Consider the following 23,974-nt stretch of genomic DNA (forward strand, 5'->3'; position numbering starts at 1 on the left):
CAAATAAGGCAAGAAGAGACACTAACTTTTTCAGCGTCAGAAGTTTTGGCATAGAAAAGACTAGAAAATATGTCTATAAAATGCTTGTCTCTCATTAGATTGCGCTTTTTTCTTAAAAATAGTCCTATTTAACTTTTCTTCTTCTCCTGATCTATAATTCTTGACAATATATCTGGACCTTCAGAGGGATAGGAGCATAAATCTGTCTGTTTATTCCTGTTAAGAGCTACAAGTACAAGTACTGATGTTACCTTTTGTTTTAAATTCTTACTTAAAATGCCCTAGCTGCTCAATAACAAATGAACATAAAGGTTGCTTGTACTCTGTCTTTTTTGTGAACTTACATTAGTTTTGCAGAGACTTAAAATGTTACCACCTCTTCCATTGCCTTTGGAGAAGCATTTCTTACATGAAAATTTTACTTCCAGGTGCTTTGAGTCCATTAGCTGAAGAACAGTTGACAAAGCAGGATTTACTTCTCCTTGAAATTGTGAGGTTCTTATGTATTTGTGTAACTACAGTCCGAGTTCAGACACTGAGCTTCCGAGCCTGTGATATTCGGAGGAGGCTGTTAATGCTGACTGAAGGCAGTGTCTTTGACAGCACTAAGCCACTGCATCTGCACATGGTGAGTGTGAGGGGTTTTTACAGCAGACCCACTTCTGTAATTGTACTGTTACTAAATTTGCATAGTCTTCTCGATTGCACGTTGTCTTTTTCCTGTCATCAGTCCCCTGGGAAGACTTAAAATGGCTACATTTGGTGGTTTTGAAGTGTGTTGAAGTCAGGGAAACAGCAGTTCGAATTTGTAAGCCAGAAAATGAAGAGCTGAGAAAAATGTGGATCTTTCCTTTATAATTAATTATTTGTTAAAGAACTAGAAATAGTCTCTGCAGTAGAATATCATCTGTGGCTTAGTTTACAAAGGATATATTTTTTACTGCCAGAACTAAAAGTTTGATGATGTGCATTACTGTGTAATGGTGTTTGCATGAAAAGATGACCAGTCTAACATGCAATTGCTGATGATAGGTGTCTTCCTGCATGGTTTTGTGTAAGACCTAACAAAAAAGTTCCTAATTTTTCTTTTTGACTACTTATTCTTCCAAGTACTGTTTATCATTTTAGTTTTGTTTGGGCTTTTTATTCCATTTGAGTTTTTTAATTCCACAGTACTTGATCCTGTTGAAGGAGCTCCCTACTGAAGATCACCTCTTGCCTGCAGTCGATGTTGATATGCTTCTTAAGCCTCTTTCGTAAGAAAGAAACTATTCAGCATGTTTTACATCTATTTCAGGGGATTTGGTGGCTTTTTCAACATACTTTTTCTATCTTTCTTTACAGTACTGTGTGTTCTTTGTATCGTCGAGATCAAGAAGTTTGTAAAGTAATCTTAAATAATTTGCTCCCTATAGCAGCAGGGTTGGCCCAGTTCAAGGAACCTGCTGAAGAGGCAGGGAATGCCAAAGGACAGTTTTTGACAGTTGTTGGAGCCTTCTGGTATGTTATTTAATGTAGGAGTCTGTTGGACATAAAATTTTTGATTTTTAGTTTTTATCTTTCCTATCAGTAAGAGGACTGTAGTGCTGCTGTGTGTCTTGCTGATTTTGTGTGCTGTGGAATCTTTATGCAGCATTCAACTTCTCAGATTTTCTGTGTCATGCTATATTTGTAGCAGAAAATTAATCCTTAAGATGGTACCAGAATAATAAACACTACACTGCTGTATATAAACAAGGACTGATTCTATGCTGAATTGCATCAGTAATTATGACAAGGGCTGAATTTCAGCAACCCAAAAAGAATACTGTCTGCAATTACCAATAAAAATGTCAAATCCTTCCAAACATGCCCATAGAGCACAAAAAAGTCAACTGTGAGCAGCAGAAACTGATTTGCTAGACTGTTTCTCAAAATTGTGGACAACGTATTCCATTAATTGAGTATTCCTTGTTTTAGGCATTTATCTCAAGGAGGGAAATGCACAGCATCAGTAAGAGTGGCCCTTTTAAATTGCATGAAAACCCTGCTTGAGGTAATCCCAGATTTTCTGACATTCATTAGCATACGAAATACTTATTTGAGATGTACTTAAAAACAGTGTATAAATATCTTTTGCGTATTGCAAAGTATCTTCTGTACATTTTGAATCACAATGTTCATTTTCTTTAGGTTGATCCTCATTGCAAGTGGGCAATCCTTGATGTGAAAAATGAAGATCTACCTGTGAGTGATGCTTTCCCACATTTCCTTGCTGACAGTCACCATCAAGTTCGAATTCTTGCTGCAAAGTCAATTACCAGGTGATAATGTAGATATTTAGGTATTTTTTCTGATTGTAGGAATAGTGCTTAATTTCACTTAACTGTATGTCACTTCTGCTACTGCATAGCTGCTGTTTTTGATACTTCTGGAACTGCAATCTTGCCAGAATATAAAAGCCTATCAGATTTTGTTGAAGTGTTCCAACTTTGCATTTCAATTATTCGGTGATATGAGAGCTTGATATAGAGAGAGAAACTGCTGTATAAGAAAATAAAAATCATTATAAGGCAATTAAAACAAAAATAATTATATTCAGAAAATCAGAATCATTGGTATGCAAAACATTGGTATCCAAATCATTGGTATGCAAAAAATTCTCTGGTGTTATGCTTATAATTACTGTTCTTTTTTTTTTTTAAGTTTGTTTCAAGATGTGAAACAGAGAGATTCTTCTGGAATTGCAAGACCTCTTCCCCTGAAGCTTCAGCAAAAGGCTTTTGAGAATGCATACCTCAGAGTTCAGGAAGGAATGAGCAATATGGTACCAACATCTAGTCATTAGTTTTTGCCTAATTTGGATGTTTTGAATAAAATTACCTTTAACATGATCATGTTTAGTTTTCTGAAAATATTAATTCTTCTGGACTTCTGGTAATCTGAGCTCATGAAACAAAGTGATAGTTGGGAAATGCCTTTCATATCCAGTCACTCGCAGTTTTGCCCACATTAGAAGTGTGTGAATTTGCAAACTATATGTTTCAGACTCTGCTCCTCTTTATCATACTATATGTTGTTGACAGGTTCAATTCTACACTTAGGAATTGTAGAAAAATGTAGCCTCAATTATCTAGAAAACATCTAAATAATTAATAAGGAGCAGTGTAAATTTAATAATGTGTTTACACAGCATTAAACCAGATTTGTAAATTTCAGAAAGATCAAGTTTCCAGTGGTATTAGAGCAGTGGTTTTCAAAACTGAGATTTGCTTCAAAATTTGAGCTATTCAGAAGAAGCTTGAAATGAAGGAAAAGTTACACTTCAGTGCAGTGCCTGGAAATACAACAGTGTGATGTAGTACTGTGGAATTTCTTGATTTTTCTTTTAGTGTCTTTCACTTTTCCTCCTTCTTTGCCACCATGTTAAGTCATCTACTTCATCGTTTTCCCTTTTTTTCTGTCATGCTGTTACCTACCTGCATGTCACCTCTCTTCCCTTTGCTGTGGCCTTGCTGCTGAGGCCTCCTCTCTCAGTCATCTTTTTCATCCCTCTGTACTGTCACCTCCAACTCTTTGTCATCATCTGATTTCTGTGTGGCTTTGAGTCCTTGTTCTGTCCCCTCAGCTTGGTGGTGTCTGTTAGCTTTTCCCCTTTCACTGCAGTTTCTTTTAACTTTTATTTAAACTCATCACTTGTCAACACAATGCCTTGATAGGGGGAGAACTGCATTTAATTAGCAAGGCAGTACTTCCCTATATGTCTCAAGGAGTTAAAAAAGGAGACTTGGCTTGTTCAGCAGTATATATGTCAGTGCCCTTAATTTTAAATTAGTTTTGGTGATTTACTAACTAGGAAATTGCTTTAACAGAATATTTGCTCAAGCTCTTCATAATTTCTTATTGTAGGTCAGGGGTGATGCCAGTCCTGAAGATCTTTTGGACAAACAGAATAATGGCAAAGCAGTTTTGCTGATGCTTATAACCATGGTTCTGTGCTGCAGCCCGGTCTGTGAAAAGCAAGCTCTGTTTGCTATTTGCCAGTCTGTGAAAGAGAATGGATTAGAGCCTCACCTTGTGAAAAAGGCAAGTCTGATATTTCATTTGATATTTAGGTTATAAATTAAGGTTAGGTTAAGATTGGAAGACTACAAGATGTTTTGCTCAGTATTGAAATTTGTTAAATATTGTAAAGGTATGACTAATGTGATACTTACATAACTAAATGAATTTGTCTTTATATTTAATGACTCACATAGAAATAATGAAATCATGAAAGACAATTGTAATGGTAAATCTTGTATATTCAAGGCACAGATCTGAAATACAAATAGACTTTTATATATTGAATATTGCAGATCTCATTTAAAAAAATCATTGTACCCAGAGGAAGCAAGTTGTTTTATGTGGAAAATATGTAAAGTAAATGGAGTGTATTGGAAGATGGTATGTGTCTTGTGGAATTCTATTTTGAAGTTCACAAGGGTGTACTGAAATGATTGCTGTTCATACTTCAGCCTTTCATGCCAGTAATTTTTTAAGTGCACGTGTTCCTTTTATCCTTTATTTCTGTTCACCACTTCCTGTTTTTGCACACAGTCTGTACCCTGCCAAATGGGTACTGGCCATCCTTTCTTAACTCATATGGGTTAGTTGTAGTTCCTGGATTGCACTCAGAATTCTGAGATACTGCAATACAAATAATAAAATGGCTTATGCTAAAGAGGGGCTGAGTTACACAAATTTTCATTAAAAGGCTGGAGGGTACACGTGGAGGTGTAGTATTGTCAGTTTGCCACAATACTGTGTACTCTCTATGCTATTTTTGCATTACTAATTTGTGCATTTCAGGTTTTGAAAAAAGTCTCTGACATTTTTGGCTATAAAAGTATAGAAGACTTCATGACATCACATTTAGACTATTTGGTGATGGAGTGGCTGAAAATAAATGACACTGGATATAGCCTGTCTGCTTTTCCTTATGTTCTTCTGAACTATACTAGCCTTGAGGAGTTCTACAGGTGAGTTTGCTATATGATGAAAGTATTATTTAGATTTTATGTACAATTATGACACGAGGTCTCAAGTTGCTAAATGTAGTAATGGATCAGGATTTTGTTGTGAGGTGATGTATTGAGAACTTTTGAAATGTATTCCAAGCATCATGCGTATTACATTTATGCAAGTAAGATTTTCTTTTTAAGGACATTTTGGAAATGTATTTACTACATGTAGGTCTTGTTACAAAGTTTTGGTTCCACACCTCGTGATTAGAAGTCAGTTTGAAGATGTGAAATCACTTGCCAACAAGATTGAGAAGGACTGGAGACAAATTCTGGCAGACTGCTTTCCAAAGTTACTTGTCAATATCCTCCCGTACTTTGCCTATCAAAGCCATGAAAAGAATGAAGTAGCAGAGCAAAGAGAAATGGCTTCTAAAGTCTATGACATGCTTAAGGATGAAAACTGCTTAGGAAAACAGGTATCCATTTAAAATGTGTAAGTTGAGTTTTATAGTGTTTACAGACCAGAAAAAAAAATATTAATTATGTAAATAGTTCAAATTTATAGGTGTAAAAGAAATATTTTATTGAATTAAAACTAGATTAATTTTTATCCCAAGGATTTCAAGGAGCCATTCAATAGAAACTTTAAGGCAGAAAGTTGACTGAAGCATAATTTTATTAATGATGCAATAATTTTTTTTACCATTGATTGTACAACCCTGAGTTTCTCTGTTGTATGTCTGTCACATTTTCCTCTTAAAATATTTTGTAAATGCTTTATGATGAGTCATCTTCTCCAGAGGCAGACTGTATGTTCAGAACTAGTAGTAAAGTGAAGCTTTTTTTTTGTATATATTGTAGGAAAGCAGATTGTTCTGCCTCTTGCTGCCACAGAGAAGTTTAACCAGGCTTAATTTATGAATGAATTGTATGTCATGGATGATGGAACAAGTAGAGAATCTAGACAAGTACGCTTTCTTAGAAGCCAAAGAAATAATTCTGAAATACATTTTTCTGATTAAAATGGTATTTTTCTTCTTGTAGCAAATGGACAATTTATTTCATAGTAACTTGCCAGAGATTGTGGTTGAACTGTTGATGACTTTACATGAACCAGCTGGTACCACAGTCGAAGAAGGGTCTCATCTAAGCAAATACATAAGGTATGTTCTTGCAGATTTTCTAAATGCTGAGTGTGTTTGTGTAACATTGTGCATTAAAATGTGCCCTCCAGGCATAAGAAGAGGTAACCCTGCAGCTGAGAGGGTTTATTGTTACTAGTAGTGATATTTCATAGTCATACTCCTCGGGTAGCTACTCCCCAAGGTCAGGAGGGAAAAGCTCTGTAATACTGCAGCTAATGGAAGGAATGAACAGTGGGCAAGGGAGTGCTGTTGTGTGTTGTGTGGCACTGCCAATTGACATAAGTTCAAACCTATATGGACTGCCCTCTGTAAAATTGGTCAGATTCTTGTCTGTGAATTAAAGTGATTTAATGGTTTTTAATAACTTGAAGTCATGGAGAGGGAAAGTGAACTGTTTCTTAGTGCTTCTGGCAGTGGTGGCTCTTGTCTTTGGTAAGGAGATTGGTTAAGCAATGCCAAATAAACAAATTGCTAATTAATATAAATAGCCTAGTGCCATAAATATCTTCATGTTTATTACCTTTTCAGTCTTTGTTGTTGTCCTGAAATATTCCTATTTGCATAACAATACTCCAGATTTTTATGTTCAGATACAAACCTTTTGGAAAAACATTGCAATTTGTAAAGTTCTTGAAGAAGATGCCTTTATTGTAAAAATAGTTGAAAGAGTCCAAAGCATTTCTTGGGAAATCTGCCAAAAGTTAAATGGCTGAGAATTTAAAAACTCTTCAAAGATTTTTTTTTGCAGTGAGTTTATTAACAAACTGTGGTGTCTGCTTGTAAACAAAGCTCTTCTTTTTAAGAAGGAAATGGTAAGAATAGGAGTGGTGAAACTCAGTTTATGTGCCTTTATTACTACCATGATGCATTTCTGCTCTTCTTGAGGTCCCAGAAAATTTCACTCCAACTTTGGTTGTAATTGTGGGAACAACCAAATTGTTCCCACAATTACAAAATGCAGAAGATTTACCCATGAATTGTAATTAGATTTTTGTGCTAAGTACCTTAGATGAGACATGGGGTTTTAACAATATGATCTCTCAAAAAAAACCCTAAAAGAATGTTTAGAAAGTACAGTTTTGAAAGCTACCATAGAGGAACATGAAGCAGATACAAAATAAGATGCATGTCACTTTTCTGGATGCTTTTGAGGCTTCTTATTGAAAGCGGGTATTTTCTAGGAATTAATGTGTTTATTCGTCAAGACTTCCTGTATTAAATACAAGTGGTTTGACTTTTGAAAAGAAAAATAGAAATCTCTTTTTTTATTCATCTAGAGAACTGGATCCTGCTCCTAATCCTCCTCATTTTCCATCTTACGTGATTAAAGCAACCTTGGACTATATTAGCAGCTGTCATAAAAGCAAATTAAAAAGTATTATAGAAGTTCTTTCTAAAAGCCCTGTAAGTATGATGATGTATAATGTATGAAAATGATGAATTTATTTCCTGTAGGATGTAAAATTTCTATTATAGGTACCCTTTAGTTAAATTAGACATTTTGATCATTTCTATGTGAGGAAAATAAACAAGACTTAGACCCTTTTCTGTTAATTTGTTTGCCTTTTGAAGTGGAAGATGTCCTAAATTCAGGGACAGAGTTATGTACATTATATAATTATATTACTTCATTAATTATTATATTATGTATGTAATATGTCTTATATAAATTATGTAATTATATGCATTATATAATCCATATAAAGTAGAGTAGATTATTTTAAAGGTTTTTATTTTAAAATCTCTGTGTACCAGACACAGTTTAGAATGTAGCATATTTATCATGTGTTTGAAGAGTGTTCTGAAATAATTATACTTGGTCAATTTTAACTAAATACAGCCTACAATTATAATATAAAATTTACTTACTTTTCCTGACAGTGTGAAAATTTTATGCTTAGGGATATTTTTTGACACCTGATTTTTGATGTTAAAGACAAATATGAAGACATAGGAAATTATACAGCCTGGCAATAAATCATAAATATATCACTGTCTTTTAAGTTTGTTCCTTAGAAATGTATGTTTAAAGTTATGCTGTTTTATTGCATATGTTGTCAAGAACTTTCTTTGCCTACCTATAAATAATCTAAAAATAGGGAAAAAACTTTTCTAAACCGTGTTTTATCTAAATCTTTTGAGTGTAAAAGTTAATATTGCCAGCCAGTGGAGTAAGTTTTTTAAAATGTTACACTACCTGCCTAGTGTTTTATAAGTTTACAGTTTTAACAGTTGCAGCCTGCAGTGCTGTGTTCTGTAAAATAGTGCATCTTTCACACATGAACATTATGTTAGAAAAAATATAGATTGAATTCTTACCTGGTGTTTTCATGGTTTTTAATTGATGTTTCTCTGTCAAAAGACATTGCTGTCACTGTTTGGCTTTCTGAAAAATGTGCATAGCACATCTCATGGTGGGGAATAAAGAAAGGAAAATGAAGAGGTATATGGCTTATGGTCCTGTTTAGGGAGTTGGTTTCTCTGTAGGTCTTTTGTTTGTTTAAAGCAATAAAAATAATGAAGCTGTTTTTCCCATGTTAGGTTTTAAGTTTTTAAATTTTTTTCTTGAGATCTGTATTGACATTATGAATAATTTTTTGTACTCATATTTTATTCATTTTTAGGATTCATTCCAGAAAATCCTTCTAGCTCTTTGCAAGCATGCATCAGAAACAAAAAACATGTATAAGAAACACAGAGTTCTTATAATTTATCACTTGTTTGTTGGTCTGTTACTCAAAGAGATCAAAGACAGTTTAGGAGGAGCCTGGGCTTTTGTCCTCCGAGATGTAATTTACACCCTGATTCACCACATCAACAGCAGGTAAACAAAGTAATTATCTCTAGTTCTTCCTGTCTGTGCTCCCTTGCTCCTGTAGCCTTACATTCTGATATAGCTAGCAGATGTTAATTAATCTGTAAAATTAATTATAAATTGCTAAAATTAAAAATAAAGTTGCTATTCTTTTATAATTTCAGAATTTAAACATAGAAGTCTTAATAAAATATGGAATGTTTTGTGCTAGCCTTGTATTTAGATGTTTGCTATATTGCAGGTTTTGTATCTGTAAAAGGCTATCAAATTGTAGAATAAGGGTTGTTAGGAGATTTTGATGACAGAGTGTTTAGGAATTTAAGTCATATGGGAGAAAAATTAAAAATGTGGAGTTAAGTGCAAAGTAAGCACATGTCATATAAAATGTGCCTATTGAGTTAATAGGAGTGTTGACATTTATATTCTCACCCCTAAGTTCCTATAGCAAAGTGAGAATTGTACACGTTATCTTAGCTTGCTTTCAGATTGAGAAAACTAGTCTTTCATTAGGTTCAAATTTAAGTGGGATTCTCACCTTTACATAAGAAGATTAGAGATACTTTCTTACTTGAGCTTTAACTTGGGGTTTCTTAGACAGTTATTTGCCTACATGTCTCTGAGTTTATGTATAAATTGACTCCTTGGCTGGTTTGAAGCATTTCATACCCTGAGATGTTGAAGAGAGTGTGGATTTTATAGTAAATGCCATTATTATGGCATTATTATTCTTATGTTGAACACTCAGCTGGGGCAGGGGCTGCTGATGCACTGGAGAGCAACACTTCCTCTCAGAGGGACCTCAGAATTCAGCTCAGTAAAACCCTGAGAACCTGATCTGAATTTGAAGCTAACACTGCTTAAGAGAGGAAGCTGCACTGCATAATCTCCAGGTGTCCTTTATAACCTATGGGTTTTTTTTAACTAATGTTCATTTTAGATAGAGGAGGATTCAGAAAGCATGTTTTCCATTTTTTTTTCTTCTTCTGTCAAGATTGTCCTGACTAATAATAATCTAAAATCCTTCTGGGGATTTTATGTTCTTTTTGGTGTATATTTTTAAACAAGATTTTATTCCATTTTTGAAAGTGATCAGTGAGATTCACTGTGTTTCAGTTTCTCTGTGTCTAAGTCCTTAGAGCTGCTTCATAGAGTTGATAGATTTTAAAATTTAGAGTCAATTTGTCCTTTCTTTTCTTTTTCCCTTATTATTCCAAGATGCATGAAATGTTGATACTTGAGACAGTGCCAATTTGTATTTCTTTAATTCCATTTTGTTTCCTGTGACAGACCCATGGTAATCAGAGACATATCCATGCGCAGCTTCTCGCTCTGCTGTGATCTGCTGCAGCATGTTTGCCACACAGCAGTTACATGTTGCAGCGATGCTCTGGAGACCCACCTTCATGTCATTGTAGGAACCCTGATACCTCTTGCCATGGATCAGTCTCAGATTCAGGAACAGGTAGTTTTGTGATGCTACTTATGCCTTACCTGTTAGTTTTCCAGTTCATGTTCACTGTTCTTAAGGCTTTATCTGTACTTGTGTTCAATTTTAATTTCTTATACCTATGCTTTGGAGATTTATATAAAAGCTATTATTTTGGATGTAACACTGTGCCTTTAATTTTTTTAAATGCAACTTCACTTTTGGTTCTACTGTTTTGCCAAACAGTACATCAAGCAGCTATGCAACTCCTTAAAAAACTCTGTGGATGATTTAATGGGAAATATGATGAAGACCTTTGATACAAGGTGTCTAAAGGACAAAAAGGAAATGTGTACAGAGGATAGATTTCAGTAGTTCAGCTATTTATTTAATAAATGATCGTTTAAAAAAAATGTAGCACTTAAAAGGGAAACAAAGCAGTTTCTGTTGTGTGACAAGCATTGTTTCCGCTCTAGTGTTGCTTTTTGTGTGCATTTTGCTGGGGTGGAAATATAAGAGGATTCAGAGATTACAATTAGTAGCTGTAGGTCAGAAGTGTGTACCTGTTGCACTTCAGTCCTCATGTTGCCTTCTGGCTTAATCTGATTCCACTGTACCGTAGGCATCTGCATGGTTGCACTGTAGCCCTGTGCTCTCCTCCTCCTTGTACTTCCAGTTCAGCCGGAGGGCTGTGCCAACCCAGCTGAAAATAACCTGGCAGTCTTGTTTCACAGCTTCTTGATTGTGATCAGGTTTACAATATGTCTGTGTAAACAGTTGCACGTGCACATCTGCAAAGGCCACCTGTCAGGGTATCCCTGGGCAGGAACAAAGTGGGGAGGACAGAAAATTATCTGAACTGAATTGGAACTGAAGTCAAATGTGACACCTTCTCATATCATACTCCTGCAGGGATGCCCACCCTCTAATTATCACTTTTCAGTTTCTTCTTTATTTTTTCTTCTAGCATTGAATGGAGGCTAGTTGATAAATTTCAGGTAAATACAAGTCTTCAAAAAAAACCCTCATCATTTAGATTTAAAACACCTCAGAGGTGCTTGGATTTAATATCCAGTTGCATTGATTTTTAAGTAAAGCTTAAATACAATGTTTTTCCAAAGAAAGTATGGTACCCCATTAACATTTATTCAAGTTGTAGATATGTTGTTATACAAATTCTGCCAGACTTCAGTGATTTGGGTAGTAAGGTATGATATATAGGCATTTGTCTAAATTCCAAATTACCAGCACTTTAGTGAGAACAGGAAAGTCCTAATAACTCCAGAAATGCTTGGGTGCAGTGTGTTGTTAAATCATTGTCAATATAATAGAGATCATATTGGCCAGCATTTGAAATCAGCTTCATCAAAAGACAGAACAAAACTGCAGGCTGGGATAGTAAAAGCTTTGATTTCTCTTTGGGAGGAGGAAAAGCAAAAATGCTCCAGCATTTTAGAATGTATCTCTAATCATCTTACAATTTTTAGTGTAAATAAACTATCTTACTAGTGTAATGAAACTTAGAGAAATACAAACTTTTTAACCTGAATAAGAAATATGGCTCAAAAATGTTCCTCTGTCTTTTTTGGTTTTCATTGACTTTTTATGTTCAGGTCCTAGGCTTGTTGAAATACTTGGTGATAGATAATAAGGATAATGAAAGTCTGTACCAAGCAATCAAGTGCTTAGATCCTTTTCCTGAATACCCTGCTTTTAAAGATTTGCGAGCAACTCAACAGAAAATAAAATACAGTAAAGGACCATATTCTCTTTTGGAGGTAATTGCATTTTAAAATACATCTCACAGTATAGTGTTTTTTGTAATGCAGACTTTCCACAGAAGAAGAATAATTTTCTAACTGTAGTTTAAGTTTAAATGAGACATGTGGATTCTTTTATTGCTGGTTTCGGCCACGGAGATAGCTGTAGGTCTGCATTTTTACTTTTCATCCATATTGTGAACTTAATTAGAATCACTTCTTTACCTGAAGCCTTTACTTGTATGCTGTATGTGCTTAATACAGTGTTGTTTTGCAGGAAATTAATCACTTTCTCTCAGTTGGGGTTTGTGATTCACTGCCCTTGACACGGCTTGAAGGACTGTATGATTTACGCAAAAAGTTGGAACAGTATAAAGATCAGATGAAGGATCTCCTGAAAATTTTCCAGGGTACTGATGTCTGATTATGTGTTTTATTTCTTTTCTACCTGGTTTTAGGTGTTTAGTGATGTACCCCATTCTAATTTGACATGGAAATTTTTTTTGTATGTTTAACAATGTAATCATATTATAATTTGACATACAGAGTAGATTGACATTTATGATTCATGCAACATCAAAAATATCTTTAGCAAAATGAATTATAAATTAATAGAGGAGATGTTACATGGCAGAGAGGATAAAATACCCTTCAGGCATTTGGCATGGGTCATGTATGATTGTGAGTGACCAGGATAATGTAGAAGTGCATTGATTTGTGGTTGCTTCATGCGTTTTCTTGTATATGAATCTCCCTACTCTTTTAAATGAAACAAAGCTTCAGTTTGTTAAAGGCATGTTAGAAAGTAAAACTCTCAGAACAAAGAGTAAGATTTAGTTTAGTTGGATTTTGACACGTGCCAAGATTGTGTTTCAGCCCTCAGTCCAGATTCCTTCCTCATTTGGTTTTCAGGTAATTGTGCCAGACCATTTCACTTTTCTCCTCTCCATCAAGTCTTCATCAGCTTGTGTGCATGACAGGAAGATAAAAAGAGATGATGTGATTAATTGTAAACAAGTACAAAGTAAAATTTGGATAAGAATTGTAATGTTGTAAGACTATGGTGCAAGTGCATTTTGGCCCCCCACATCCCCACATTTACAATTTTACAAATAACTCTCTTTGAACAGTTAGTGAAAGGGCAACAAGCTTGTGTGGAACAACTTCCATCAGAGGAGAGCCTTTTGAGATTGGAAAAAGAGATTGCGTAGGAATAGATAGAGCTGTATGAACTGGTGAATGAAATGATGAAGCATAGTAGGGAGTGCTTAACACTTTTATCACAGTACAAGAAGAGATTAAATAATCTTGGAGCAGTTATACAAGAGAAACCATGTAATTTCTTCAAAATACATTCACCATGGCACTTACTACTACTTACTATGAAGTTAACAACATAACTGACCTTAAAAGGAGTTGGACATATTTTATAGAGATTATTAGGTATGAAGATGTGCTCAGGCAAGCCCTGAGAAGTATTTTCTCTTGCTTTGGTGGAGATGGCCTGGCAAGCTTAATGGCGCTTTTGCCATATAATAAAATTCTGTTAAGCACTTAAAAGTCTATTATTCTATGTATTCATTTTTCTAAAGATATCAAGTAAGCATGAAGTCTGATTTCAGGTTTGTACTCCAATCAGTACTTTTTTTGAAAGTACTGCTTTCTTGGGGTTTTTTTCCTTCTTTACACTGACAAATCATCATAATATTTCCTAGACCATTTTGTTTGGAATGTTTATTTTAAGAAAAGACCTCAGGCAGGGAGCAAGTATGCAAGGAAATACCCATCTTGAGAGTTTATAATTTGGCAAAGTTAGTTTGGCAACTGAAAGCTAATCAAATTCTTAGAGATTCTTGACAGAAAGCCTAATTTTGAGATATTCCTTGGGTTCAGATTTAGAACGGAATGATTACATTAGCTTAAGGGCTGTCAGTGGAGCCACATAGTATGCCTTCAATATTTCAGATAGCATTCTTACACCAACTTATGCTAATATTTCATGTGTTTAGTTACCATTTTTACATCAGAACACTGAAAATAATAGCATAGGTGCATTCTAGTTTGGGGGACCCTTTAGCTTATTCAAATGCACAGACATTTTTCCAAGCCCTGATGAATAAGAAAAATCAGTAATTTAGTTGGTGTACTGTTTAATACCATCTTGCTTCAGCATTAATAATGCATATTGACCTTTGTAGGTAAAAGACACTGAAGCAATGTTTTCTTCTAATAACTTCTCATTACAAATATACTGACATGCTTGGCATCTATTTTTCTTTCTGAATGATAGAAAAGCCAGAAGATTCTGTAATAGTGAAATTGGTGGTGAGCTTACTGCAGCTGTCCAAGATGGCAGTTAACCATACAGGAGAAAAAGCAGTGCTGGGTAAGTTAATTAGACCCACAAGTAAATTATGGCTGACATTGCAAACACCAGACTGAAACTGTGGTTGTTCTTCGTGTTACTTCCCACTGTGCTTTCCACTTCAACACTCCTGCAGAGTATGAAGGAGAGAGCAGGGAAATAGATTTTGGGTTTTTTCTAATGAACATTTAACACCCCTTGTTAAAAATTATTTTCAAGGTCACTTTTTTGTTTTTTTCAGTTGTTGTGTGTTTTGATAAAATACTTTGTCTGGAAATGAGGAGCACATGGATACACATTTTTATGTAAAATATAGATTAATTCTTACTGAGTTTGCAGTCTATGTTTAGGCTCACACAGGCTTCTGTTTATATTTACCATACCCTTTAGGCATTGAAAATGAGTAATTGTGACCTTTTCCATTTGCCAGTTTATGGCAGAAGCAAACATAAAAGACATATCTGATATAAGCTGGAAAATCCAGAACCATAGGAACTCCTAGAAAATTCAGTTATGAAGTGTAACTGTAATATTTATGAGTCTTAAGCTGCAAAATTTGTTCACATGTAATTTTAATCATAAAGCTCCTTAAGTGATTATTTATAAATGCTTGCTGCTTTTTACCCCATAACAATCTCAGTTCTAAAAGTAGGGTGAGACCTTGTTTTAGTATGCATAAGACTACAGAAAGACTATAAAATGACATGCTTTTGCAGAGGCTGTTGGAAGTTGCTTGGGAGAAATAGGTCCCATGGATTTCTCCACCACTGCTCTTCAGCGTGCTGAAAATGGACTGGATTCTAGAGCAGCAAATTTACTTGAAGATAGAAAACTTCAGTGTGTCTTCATAATGTTGATTCAAATAAACACTGCTTTAACAGATAATTGGTGAGTATACTTATGTATTTACTTAGCTCAAATGCAAAATAGGAGCCATTAAGTTGTACGTTGTTCAGATTACCTTCGAGTAACTCTCTGAAAGTGTTCTTAATACTAGCCATGTGTTTCTCCAAGGCTCAGATTATTTACCCAGTCAATCTTAGATGTTTCCTAGAAATTCTGTAGTAGGATGCGAGCCAGAGAGTCTCCTCTGTGCTGTAGAGGATAGCAGTGCTGTGGAGTAAATACTCAGGCTTTGTTCTGTAAAAAATATGTAATGGCACCATAGATGGTGGAATTATTTATCTTGTGTACTTACAAAGATGATTTTGAAAAACAAATACCTGAATGAAATTAATGATAACAGTGTTGTGTATGGGTTTTTTTCAGTATTGATGTTAGAGCTGCTGCTGTTTCCTGTTTGAAGAACATATTAGCCACCAAGTCTGGCAATGAATTTTGGGAAGTTTATAAAAGTAAAGCTGATCCCATGTTAATCTATCTACAGCCTTTCAGAACATCCAGGAAAAAGGTACCTCTGATACACCTTAGCATGGCATATGGAGTAGAGTTAAAAGAAATATCTATCTTTTTTAAAAAGTGAATTTGAAAAGATGTTTGAGGTAGGCTTTGATAAATGCCAGATTTGGCATCAATATAATTGGAAATATGATTGCTTTTGTATGTCTGTTTCTCATTTTTGTTTTACCACTTGCAGCTTTCCCTTCGCATAGGAAATTACTATTTTGACATTAGAAAGCTGTGTGGTTTCATTTAGACAATTTTTGATTACCAAATGGATAGTGTAATACTTTCTCAGGATTCTAGTGTTACTTGATGCAAAAAATGGTGGAAAATGAGTCAGGAAAAAAGTGCATAATTATAAGTGCATAAATCAGACATTTCCTAATTTTCAGTCTTTTTATATATAAATTAAATGTGATGCCTAATGTGACCTTGTTGATGTCACCAGTAAAATTTTATTTTAAATACTTTAAGATTTCCTTGGCAAACTTTGCATTTCCATGAACAAAATTGGTACTGTTTATCAACTGAAGGACCAGTAATAGTTTATATGTTTGAATGTGTGCATTGCAGTATAGCTTTTTAAAATGCCATATAGTTTTTTTATATTTGCAATATGTATATTTTTCTTGTAGTTTCTTGTAGTGTCTACTAATGATACAGAGGCTCCTTTAGAAAGATTGGATGACACAAACCTGTGGATTCCTCTGGGAGAAAGTCATGAGACCTGGATCAAGCACCTAACTAGTTCAATACTGGACAGTGGAGGTGTGAAAAATGAAGTTCTCCAGTTGATGAAGCCACTGTGTGAGGTGAGCTAAATCATACATTTTTACATGTATGTGTGCTGTGATACACAAAAAATGTGATTACTCATCTTGATAGCAGATAGTAATTTCTGCTATTAAATAATTCAGGGCCTTTGTGATCATATATTGCAGGTACTCATAAAATATACTCTCAAAATACAGGATTTGAAAGATAATTTGCAAACATAGGAGAACTTTATATGTCTGCTTTAAGTGAATGCCAGCATAGCCCTGTTGAGTGATTTGTGTGTTCTTTCTCAAGCATTACATGTTTGTTTGGGCAGCTGTGAGTTTGGTTGTAACCTGAGAAAGACAACCAAAAAGCATTTCTTTCTTAGCAGCTGCTGTATATTATTACTTTCTAGGTGAAAACAGACTTGTGTCAAACTTTGCTTCCGTACCTGATTCACGATATCCTTCTTCATGACTCAGAAGAATCTTGGAGAAATCTTTTGTCACTTCATATCCAGAAGTTTTTTACAGCCTGTTGCAAATTTGCCTCATCTACTAGATGTACTCCAAATTCTGATTCAGGTAATGCCATAATAGTTTTGTTTCAGCTAAAAGAGGAATTCTGGTTGTGAAAAAACTATCTTCTGATATCAAATGCATGATGTGCAGTTGTAGGTGGGCAGAATTTAGAAGCTTCTGCCCAACTGACGTTTTTTAATGGAGTTACCAATAATTTTGAAGCTGTTCGTTGGCAGCACCCAAGAAGTGTCTTCTGTCTCACTTCTTATTCATAACTGGATAATGTTTAGTACTTACTGAATTTAGGTGTTATCCAATGTTAAATGCTGCAAGACTGAGTCATGGACTGTCTTCTAAAATGACTGATGGGCAGGTAAATTCCTCTATTACTCAAACAAGAGCAATAAAAAGCAGTTTTCATCTAAATGTTCCCCTGGGAGAAGACTAACCCTTGCTTTAAGTATTGCCTAATATTGTTAATGGTCTTTCTATACATTGAGAAGACCTGTTTCATTCCAGCAAAATAAAAGGAAGTTGTAACCAAAAGAACTGTACCAGAGTATGAGAAAGGCAGTAAGTTAATTTTAGAGAAAAGCACCATTTAAAGAAGCTGTTCTTGTCCTTTCCAATTAGATTGTGGTTGAATTTAGCAGAAATCTGTGTAAAAGGAAGATCTTTGTTGTTAGACACTGGGAATTGTACATGCACTTTTTTTCAGGAGCTGAAATAAATACAGTAACTTCAGGTTAGGGTAAGTTTGTTGTCTGGTTTGGTTTGGGGTTTTTTTGTGCAGTAGCTACTGTGCTATATCTTCTAACTCCCTTCTTCAGTAACAGATCACTGAAAAAAAGAGTCTCTACAATGTCTGGTAGTCCCTTTACAGGCAAGTCATGCAAGCTTCAGGTTGCCAGAGAGGAAGTGGAACCCTTAGTATTGCAATTTTTACTAAGAGTGGTATAAATAACCCTAATGCTGATGCTAGGTGTATTTTAAAGTATTGTCTTGGATGCTCACTAGCCCAGACTGAAATACTGGAACAGTATTCTTTCACATTTTTGAATTCAAGTAACAAGCTTTCTACAGCTCACAAATTTATGCTCAGATGTACAGGGTGATCCAAAATGTTCCAAGAAAAATATGAAGGGATTTTTCCAAGTTCGAGAAATTTGCATTTAGTTAAACAATCCCAGTGAGCAAATGATGGAGGCCCCTTCAAACACTGTGATTCATAGAACCACAATCACTTAGTTTGGAAAAGAAGACCTCTGAGATCATTGAGTCTAATCTGTGGCTGAACACTGCCACATCAATTACACATTGCACTGAGTGCCACATCCAGTCTTTCCTTAAACACCTCCAGGGACAGTGACTTCACCAACCCCCTGGGAAGTCATTCCAATGTCTAATCACCCCTTCTGTGAAGAAATTCTTCCTAAAAAGAATTCTATGCAGGGAATCTTACTGAGGCAATAAATGAAAAAAAAAAAAAAAAGACATACAGAAGCTTTAAATTGAGTTCTCCAGATGAAAAACTGTTCTGGTAACAAAAAAATACCCAAAACCATGAAGTAGTACACAGCTCATTGCATGACAGATTGTTTGCAGATGAACTGGAGGTGCAGTAGCCAACAGAGCAAAGATATGTTAATTCCAAAATTGGAATGCTAGAATATCAGTATTTGAAGCAAAAATTTTAGTCATCCTCAAGGAGAATCTGTTATCCTGTGAAAACGAGGAGAAAACTCTTCCTAGAAAATATAGATAAATTTCATTCCAATCCATCAGGATCAAATGGTATAAAACAAAGAGTTAGACATGGGAGAGTCAAATGCTTCTGAACACATTCATTTCTGTTTGTTGAAATGCAAAAAATGCCCAGATACTTTTTTAATGTGGCTTTTGCATTCTTTAGAGGAAATTGCTACTTCTGCACCTTACTGTAATGTAGTAGTAGTCAAACTTTTGCTTGTGTGCTCCCTGTTTCTTGCTTCTTGTAATTGGTAATTCAGAAATGACCAGAGGAATGAAGAAATTATTAACCCAATCACCAGAACACAACTTGTAGCCATCTGGTTTGGTTTTCTAATCCAGAAGCAACACATGGAATCATAGATTCTTTGAAAGTATGTGCCTGTATGTGGAAAGTATGGGGTTTTGTGTAGCCATACACGCTCTAAAATCTGCAATACAGTAATTTAATAAGAAGTATTTCTCTGACTTTGGAATAACTTACATGGTGGAAGCCTAATGGCAGAAGTCCTTTACAGTTCTTTTTGCAATTATGTTAGTTCATCTCTGAATTCCGTAAGAAGAAATAGAATCCATAAACTAATAATACAAAGATAATTTCATCAAATTGTGATACAAATTACTATAATCTCACTAGCATCATGTAAGTAGAAGAAATAAATTTTGTGATAAACTATTAATTTAATTTTGGAAATGCAATTCAAGGAAGTTTTTAGTTATTTTCTTGACTGAAAATTAATTGCTTTTTATTTTGTAAATGGATGTGATATGACAAAAGTTCATTATATTCTTTCCTTTGAAATATACATCCCAGATCAAGAAACCCATAATTTTAGAAGTTTGGATAAAGTATCTCGACGAGCCATGCTTGCTGTTGTTGATTACTTGAGAAGACAAAAGAGGTGAATCCAAGCTTTTCAAAACATTGCCTTAATTTAATTGTGACTGTTTAAAGATCTGTTGGTGCTCTAGATTAAAGAAAAAGAACATGGTAGAGAACATGTTGCTTAAAAGAAAGGATATAGTAGTGACCTTGCATTTGTTACAGAAGTGATATGGCTACCCTTAAAGGATTCTAACCATGCTGAAGGAGTTTTCTAAACCCTTTTGCCTGATGTACTTCTTGTAGTGTGGGTTTTTCAGGAGCTAAGATAAAGTTAGCCTTCGGAAAGCTTTATAGTTAATACTGGATTTATTTTGTTTAGTGCTAGATAAAAGGTCTGTTACAGCAGTACTAAAGTCTTTATTTAATCAGATCTGTTTCAGGTACAGTTTTTGACGACAGCTTCTGGCTAGATCTGAATTATCTGGAGGTTGCTATAGCAGCACAGTCTTGTGCTGCTCATTTCACAGCCTTGCTGTACGCAGAAATCTACGCAGACAAGATAAATAGGGACAAGCAGCAAAAAAGGTAGGAGGAGGAGGAGTGCTATTTCCTGACATTTCTTGTGAAATTAATCATGAGTCCCAGCAGTGTTTTGTGAGTCCCAGCAGTGTTTTGGTTTTAGTTATATGAAAAGTCAGGGAAGCTTTAAAAATATTCCATAGGTGTGTATATGGACATGGAAAATATTTCCAGTCCTTGAATGTGACCCAGGCCTCAAAAGTGTATCATGCTGACTTGTAATCAGAAACTTTTCTTAGTGCTGTTGGTGAAATTACAGCCAGAAGTTAATCAAGGGGAGAAAGGAAACCCCAGAATGATGACTGGAATTCTGTGGATAGAGCTAAATGATCCTTGTAGGAGCATTTCTTCCATAACAAACAATTATCTTTGTTTTCTGGTCTAGCAAGATCAAAGTATGGAACTAGTTTAGGTTTTGTGATAAACCACTGTCAAGTAGTGGAAATATAACAAAAGTTTGGTTGTACACACATACATTAACTAATTGCTTTTATTCTTTCACAGAGGAAAGAACACTTCAGGCATTCACCAAAGCAATTTGATTTAATAAAAGATTAGAAATTACAACGTGTGTGTAGGGGGGCTCTCCAAAACAACACCTCGGTGTTAAAATCCTTTGATGTTAATATTCCCAGCTCAACTAATCACTTCCTCATTCTGATGCAGAGCCATACTGAATAACTTGGGGGTATGATAGTCTTGCATTTATTGTTTGTGCCCCTTATTTCTTAAGTGTTGTCTCAGAATTTCTTTAATTCCCTATATGAAATTTCATATTGAAACATTTCTTTTAGAACTTCTTTTAAAGCAGCTAAGAGTTTGACATTTGAAGAGGAAAGTCAAAAAACACCTATTAGTACTCTGAATGAAAAAAGTAAAGAAGAAACTGGTCTAAGTTTGCAGGTACTTGTGTGTGCTTCCTTATCTGAATGCAAACTGTCTCGTATAATTATGATTAACAGTAGGTTTCGTCTGAGCTGAGGGCAGATCTAGTAGAATTCAAAAATGTGTTTTAAAGTTCTCCTCATACGTTAATTCAAAGCAAACTCAGTTGCCTTCCAGGCAAATTAAATTGAGTATTTGTTCACCTGAAACCCTAACTAACTGCCAAATCTGAAATCACAGCAAAGCAGGCTTTGTTTCCCAAAAGAGCTGACTTCAAGGTGGTAGTAGCCAGCCAAAGATTTTTCAGTTTGTTTTGTCACAGATATATATTCATTAAAAAATCAGCAAGTGATGTAGAAGTTGTAATGATCAAAACCAAAGTAATATTATCATCTCCCTCAGGTTTATTTGTTATATCAAATCTGATCCAGTAGCCTTATCTAAGTTATTTCTTTCCATAGTTCATTATTCCAGGACTATGCTTGTATAAAAGATGCATTGCTTACTTGGTGTATCTGATGTCATTTACTACTTTTGCCTTTTGCTTTTCAGCTAGCCCACCTAAGACCCAGCTCTAGGTCTTTAAAAAATAAATTAGCATTGAAACTAGGCCAGAAGAGTTTGGCTAGACTGCATAACTTTTTTTCCCCTGTCATGATAGGCTCAGATTCTACATAAAGGAAAATTAAGCAATGTAAAAACATTTATAAGTTGATATGATTTGTGTAAAACTAACTCGAGCTGGTTCCAAAGAAATAGTTGTTTGTTTTGTGGTGCATGTTCTAGGACCTTCTCATGGACATCTACAGAAGCATTGGAGAACCTGACAGTCTTTATGGCTGTGGTGGAGGAAGAATGTTGCAGCCATTGGCACGGTATAATTTATTCATGTTCTTACATACTTTAAAGACATTGCTTTCATTTACTGGTAAGGAACTTAAATCTAAAACTTCTTTTTCACATACAACAGGATAAGAACATATGAGCATGAAGCAGTATGGGAGAAAGCCCTTGTAACTTATGACCTTGAGACAAGCCTCTCTCCATCAACTCGCCAGGCAGGAATAATAGAGGTAATATTGTTTTGTAAGAGGAAATGAGTGTAAGAAGTGATATTCATCATATTGAGTTATATGTAGTGAGTCCAAAATTGTTTTAGGACTGAAAGTGACCTCTTTGTTTATTAAGTCTAGCCCATTGTCACAGGCGTCCAAACTGTGGATATAAGACAACTCAGTATTTGTTCTGAAAACATTAAGGTTCTTAGTCCTCTTGTCATTCCCCCATAATCCATCATGGGTATAATGAATTTTGTGAAATACTTAAAAATAAGTATATTCAATATTCCAGATTTAGGCCAGCTCCTAAAATGACAGAATATAGAAAGTAATGTAGTTGGTTATTTTTGCTATCTCATTCTTAAACCACTCCACTGTGAATCACTATGAGATTTTTCTGATACAGTAGATAAAAAGAATTGATGTTATTTTGAATCCTTAATATGCTTTGCTTTTTTAGTCTAAAAATGTTTATACCAGTTCTGTAAAAATGTAGCATAGATTTATGTGTGTTTCCCCTCATTTAATTTTCCTTTAGTACTTTTAATTTCTTACCACAAATTATTTAGTATCACTGTTAAAATTCCTTTGTGTTTGTCCTTCGTAGCGGCTTGATGTGTAATCTGATTAATTGGTCACAATTATAAAGACATTATGCTCTTCAAACAGATAGGAGTTATAGGAAATCTTTTCAAATCCTCATCAGTAGAAACAGTTCATTAAGAAGTAAACTTTATTTTGACTTACCACCCAGGAATGATTTCATGGAGAAATGTGTGCTGGTAGTTAATTTGAAGCACAGTGTGAAAAATTATTTTGAAAAATGTCAGCCACAGTAGTAATAAAACCATTTTCCTGGAGTTGTAGATATCAATAGTGTGATTGGTAGTCTTATTAAAAAGTTTTCATTTTACATGTAGAGTTTAGAAGTAGTCATAGTCTTGTCTTTCCTGCAAAGAGTTCTTTGTTTCCAAAAGTAAAACAAAGCCCTTAAAAAATAGCAGTTCAGTTTAATAAAGGAGGAAAATAAATTTTGAATATTTTTCTTAATTCCAGGCTTTGCAGAATTTTGGGCTTTCCCACACTCTTTCCATGTACTTAAAAGGTCTGGAACATGAAAACACTGAGTGGTGTGCAGAGCTGCAGGAAATACGGTACCAGGCAGCATGGAGGAATATGCAGTGGAGCCACATCTCTTCTGTCAAGTAAACCACCTTATCTTTTTGCTAGTTCTTTAAGCAAAAGGCAATAGGGTCAGATCCAAGCAAAAAAAGACAAGATCAGAACGTAGTTTCTGTAAATCAGGTTACCTAACTCATCTTAATCATTGACTTGAAAAGCAGTGTTTTTCACTTGGACTTGTCTTGTTTGAATGTACATCGCTTTTTGTTTTCCTGGGAAACTGTACAGAAGTGATTCTTCTTTTTGATTGTTCGTAATGCTAAACTAAAATTTTCCATTTTTACATGATAAGATACATACATATCTTGTATGTACTTGTATCTTAAGTATGAGAGAGGGATAGAGAGAGCTTTTAGTATCTAATTTATAAGAAAACAGGAAATATTACTCAGTAACCACAAGAGGTTATCAAGTCCTGGATAAGCAAACGCCATCATTGTTTAGACATACCTGTAGAACTTCACAAATGGCCTGTTGAGGGGCATGTGCCATGCCATGATCAGAACAAATTTTGT

General features: G+C 34.9%; 1 protein-coding gene across 3 annotated transcripts in view; it reads left to right on the top strand.

Annotated features, from left to right (window-relative positions):
- Positions 1-23,974, top strand: part of ATM (ATM serine/threonine kinase) — an 81,772-nt gene that overhangs the window by 12,315 nt on the left and 45,483 nt on the right. For all 3 annotated transcript variants that reach the window (XM_059838664.1, XM_059838662.1, XM_059838663.1), the window contains exons 18-43: positions 429-628; positions 1,174-1,256; positions 1,345-1,500; positions 1,960-2,035; positions 2,173-2,303; positions 2,686-2,806; positions 3,889-4,065; positions 4,831-5,000; positions 5,215-5,461; positions 6,030-6,148; positions 7,408-7,534; positions 8,755-8,954; positions 10,233-10,407; positions 11,985-12,149; positions 12,409-12,541; positions 14,422-14,517; positions 15,213-15,384; positions 15,766-15,907; positions 16,536-16,712; positions 17,075-17,243; positions 19,744-19,831; positions 20,185-20,340; positions 21,129-21,237; positions 22,006-22,094; positions 22,190-22,292; positions 23,334-23,482. In XM_059838664.1, coding sequence (XP_059694647.1) covers positions 429-628; positions 1,174-1,256; positions 1,345-1,500; positions 1,960-2,035; positions 2,173-2,303; positions 2,686-2,806; positions 3,889-4,065; positions 4,831-5,000; positions 5,215-5,461; positions 6,030-6,148; positions 7,408-7,534; positions 8,755-8,954; positions 10,233-10,407; positions 11,985-12,149; positions 12,409-12,541; positions 14,422-14,517; positions 15,213-15,384; positions 15,766-15,907; positions 16,536-16,712; positions 17,075-17,243; positions 19,744-19,831; positions 20,185-20,340; positions 21,129-21,237; positions 22,006-22,094; positions 22,190-22,292; positions 23,334-23,482 — 3,730 coding nt within the window. The remainder of the gene's footprint in view (positions 1-428; positions 629-1,173; positions 1,257-1,344; positions 1,501-1,959; positions 2,036-2,172; positions 2,304-2,685; positions 2,807-3,888; positions 4,066-4,830; positions 5,001-5,214; positions 5,462-6,029; positions 6,149-7,407; positions 7,535-8,754; positions 8,955-10,232; positions 10,408-11,984; positions 12,150-12,408; positions 12,542-14,421; positions 14,518-15,212; positions 15,385-15,765; positions 15,908-16,535; positions 16,713-17,074; positions 17,244-19,743; positions 19,832-20,184; positions 20,341-21,128; positions 21,238-22,005; positions 22,095-22,189; positions 22,293-23,333; positions 23,483-23,974) is intronic.

The sequence above is a fragment of the Haemorhous mexicanus genome, chromosome 2, assembly GCF_027477595.1.
Source record: "Haemorhous mexicanus isolate bHaeMex1 chromosome 2, bHaeMex1.pri, whole genome shotgun sequence".
NCBI classification, from domain to species: Eukaryota; Metazoa; Chordata; class Aves; order Passeriformes; family Fringillidae; genus Haemorhous; species Haemorhous mexicanus.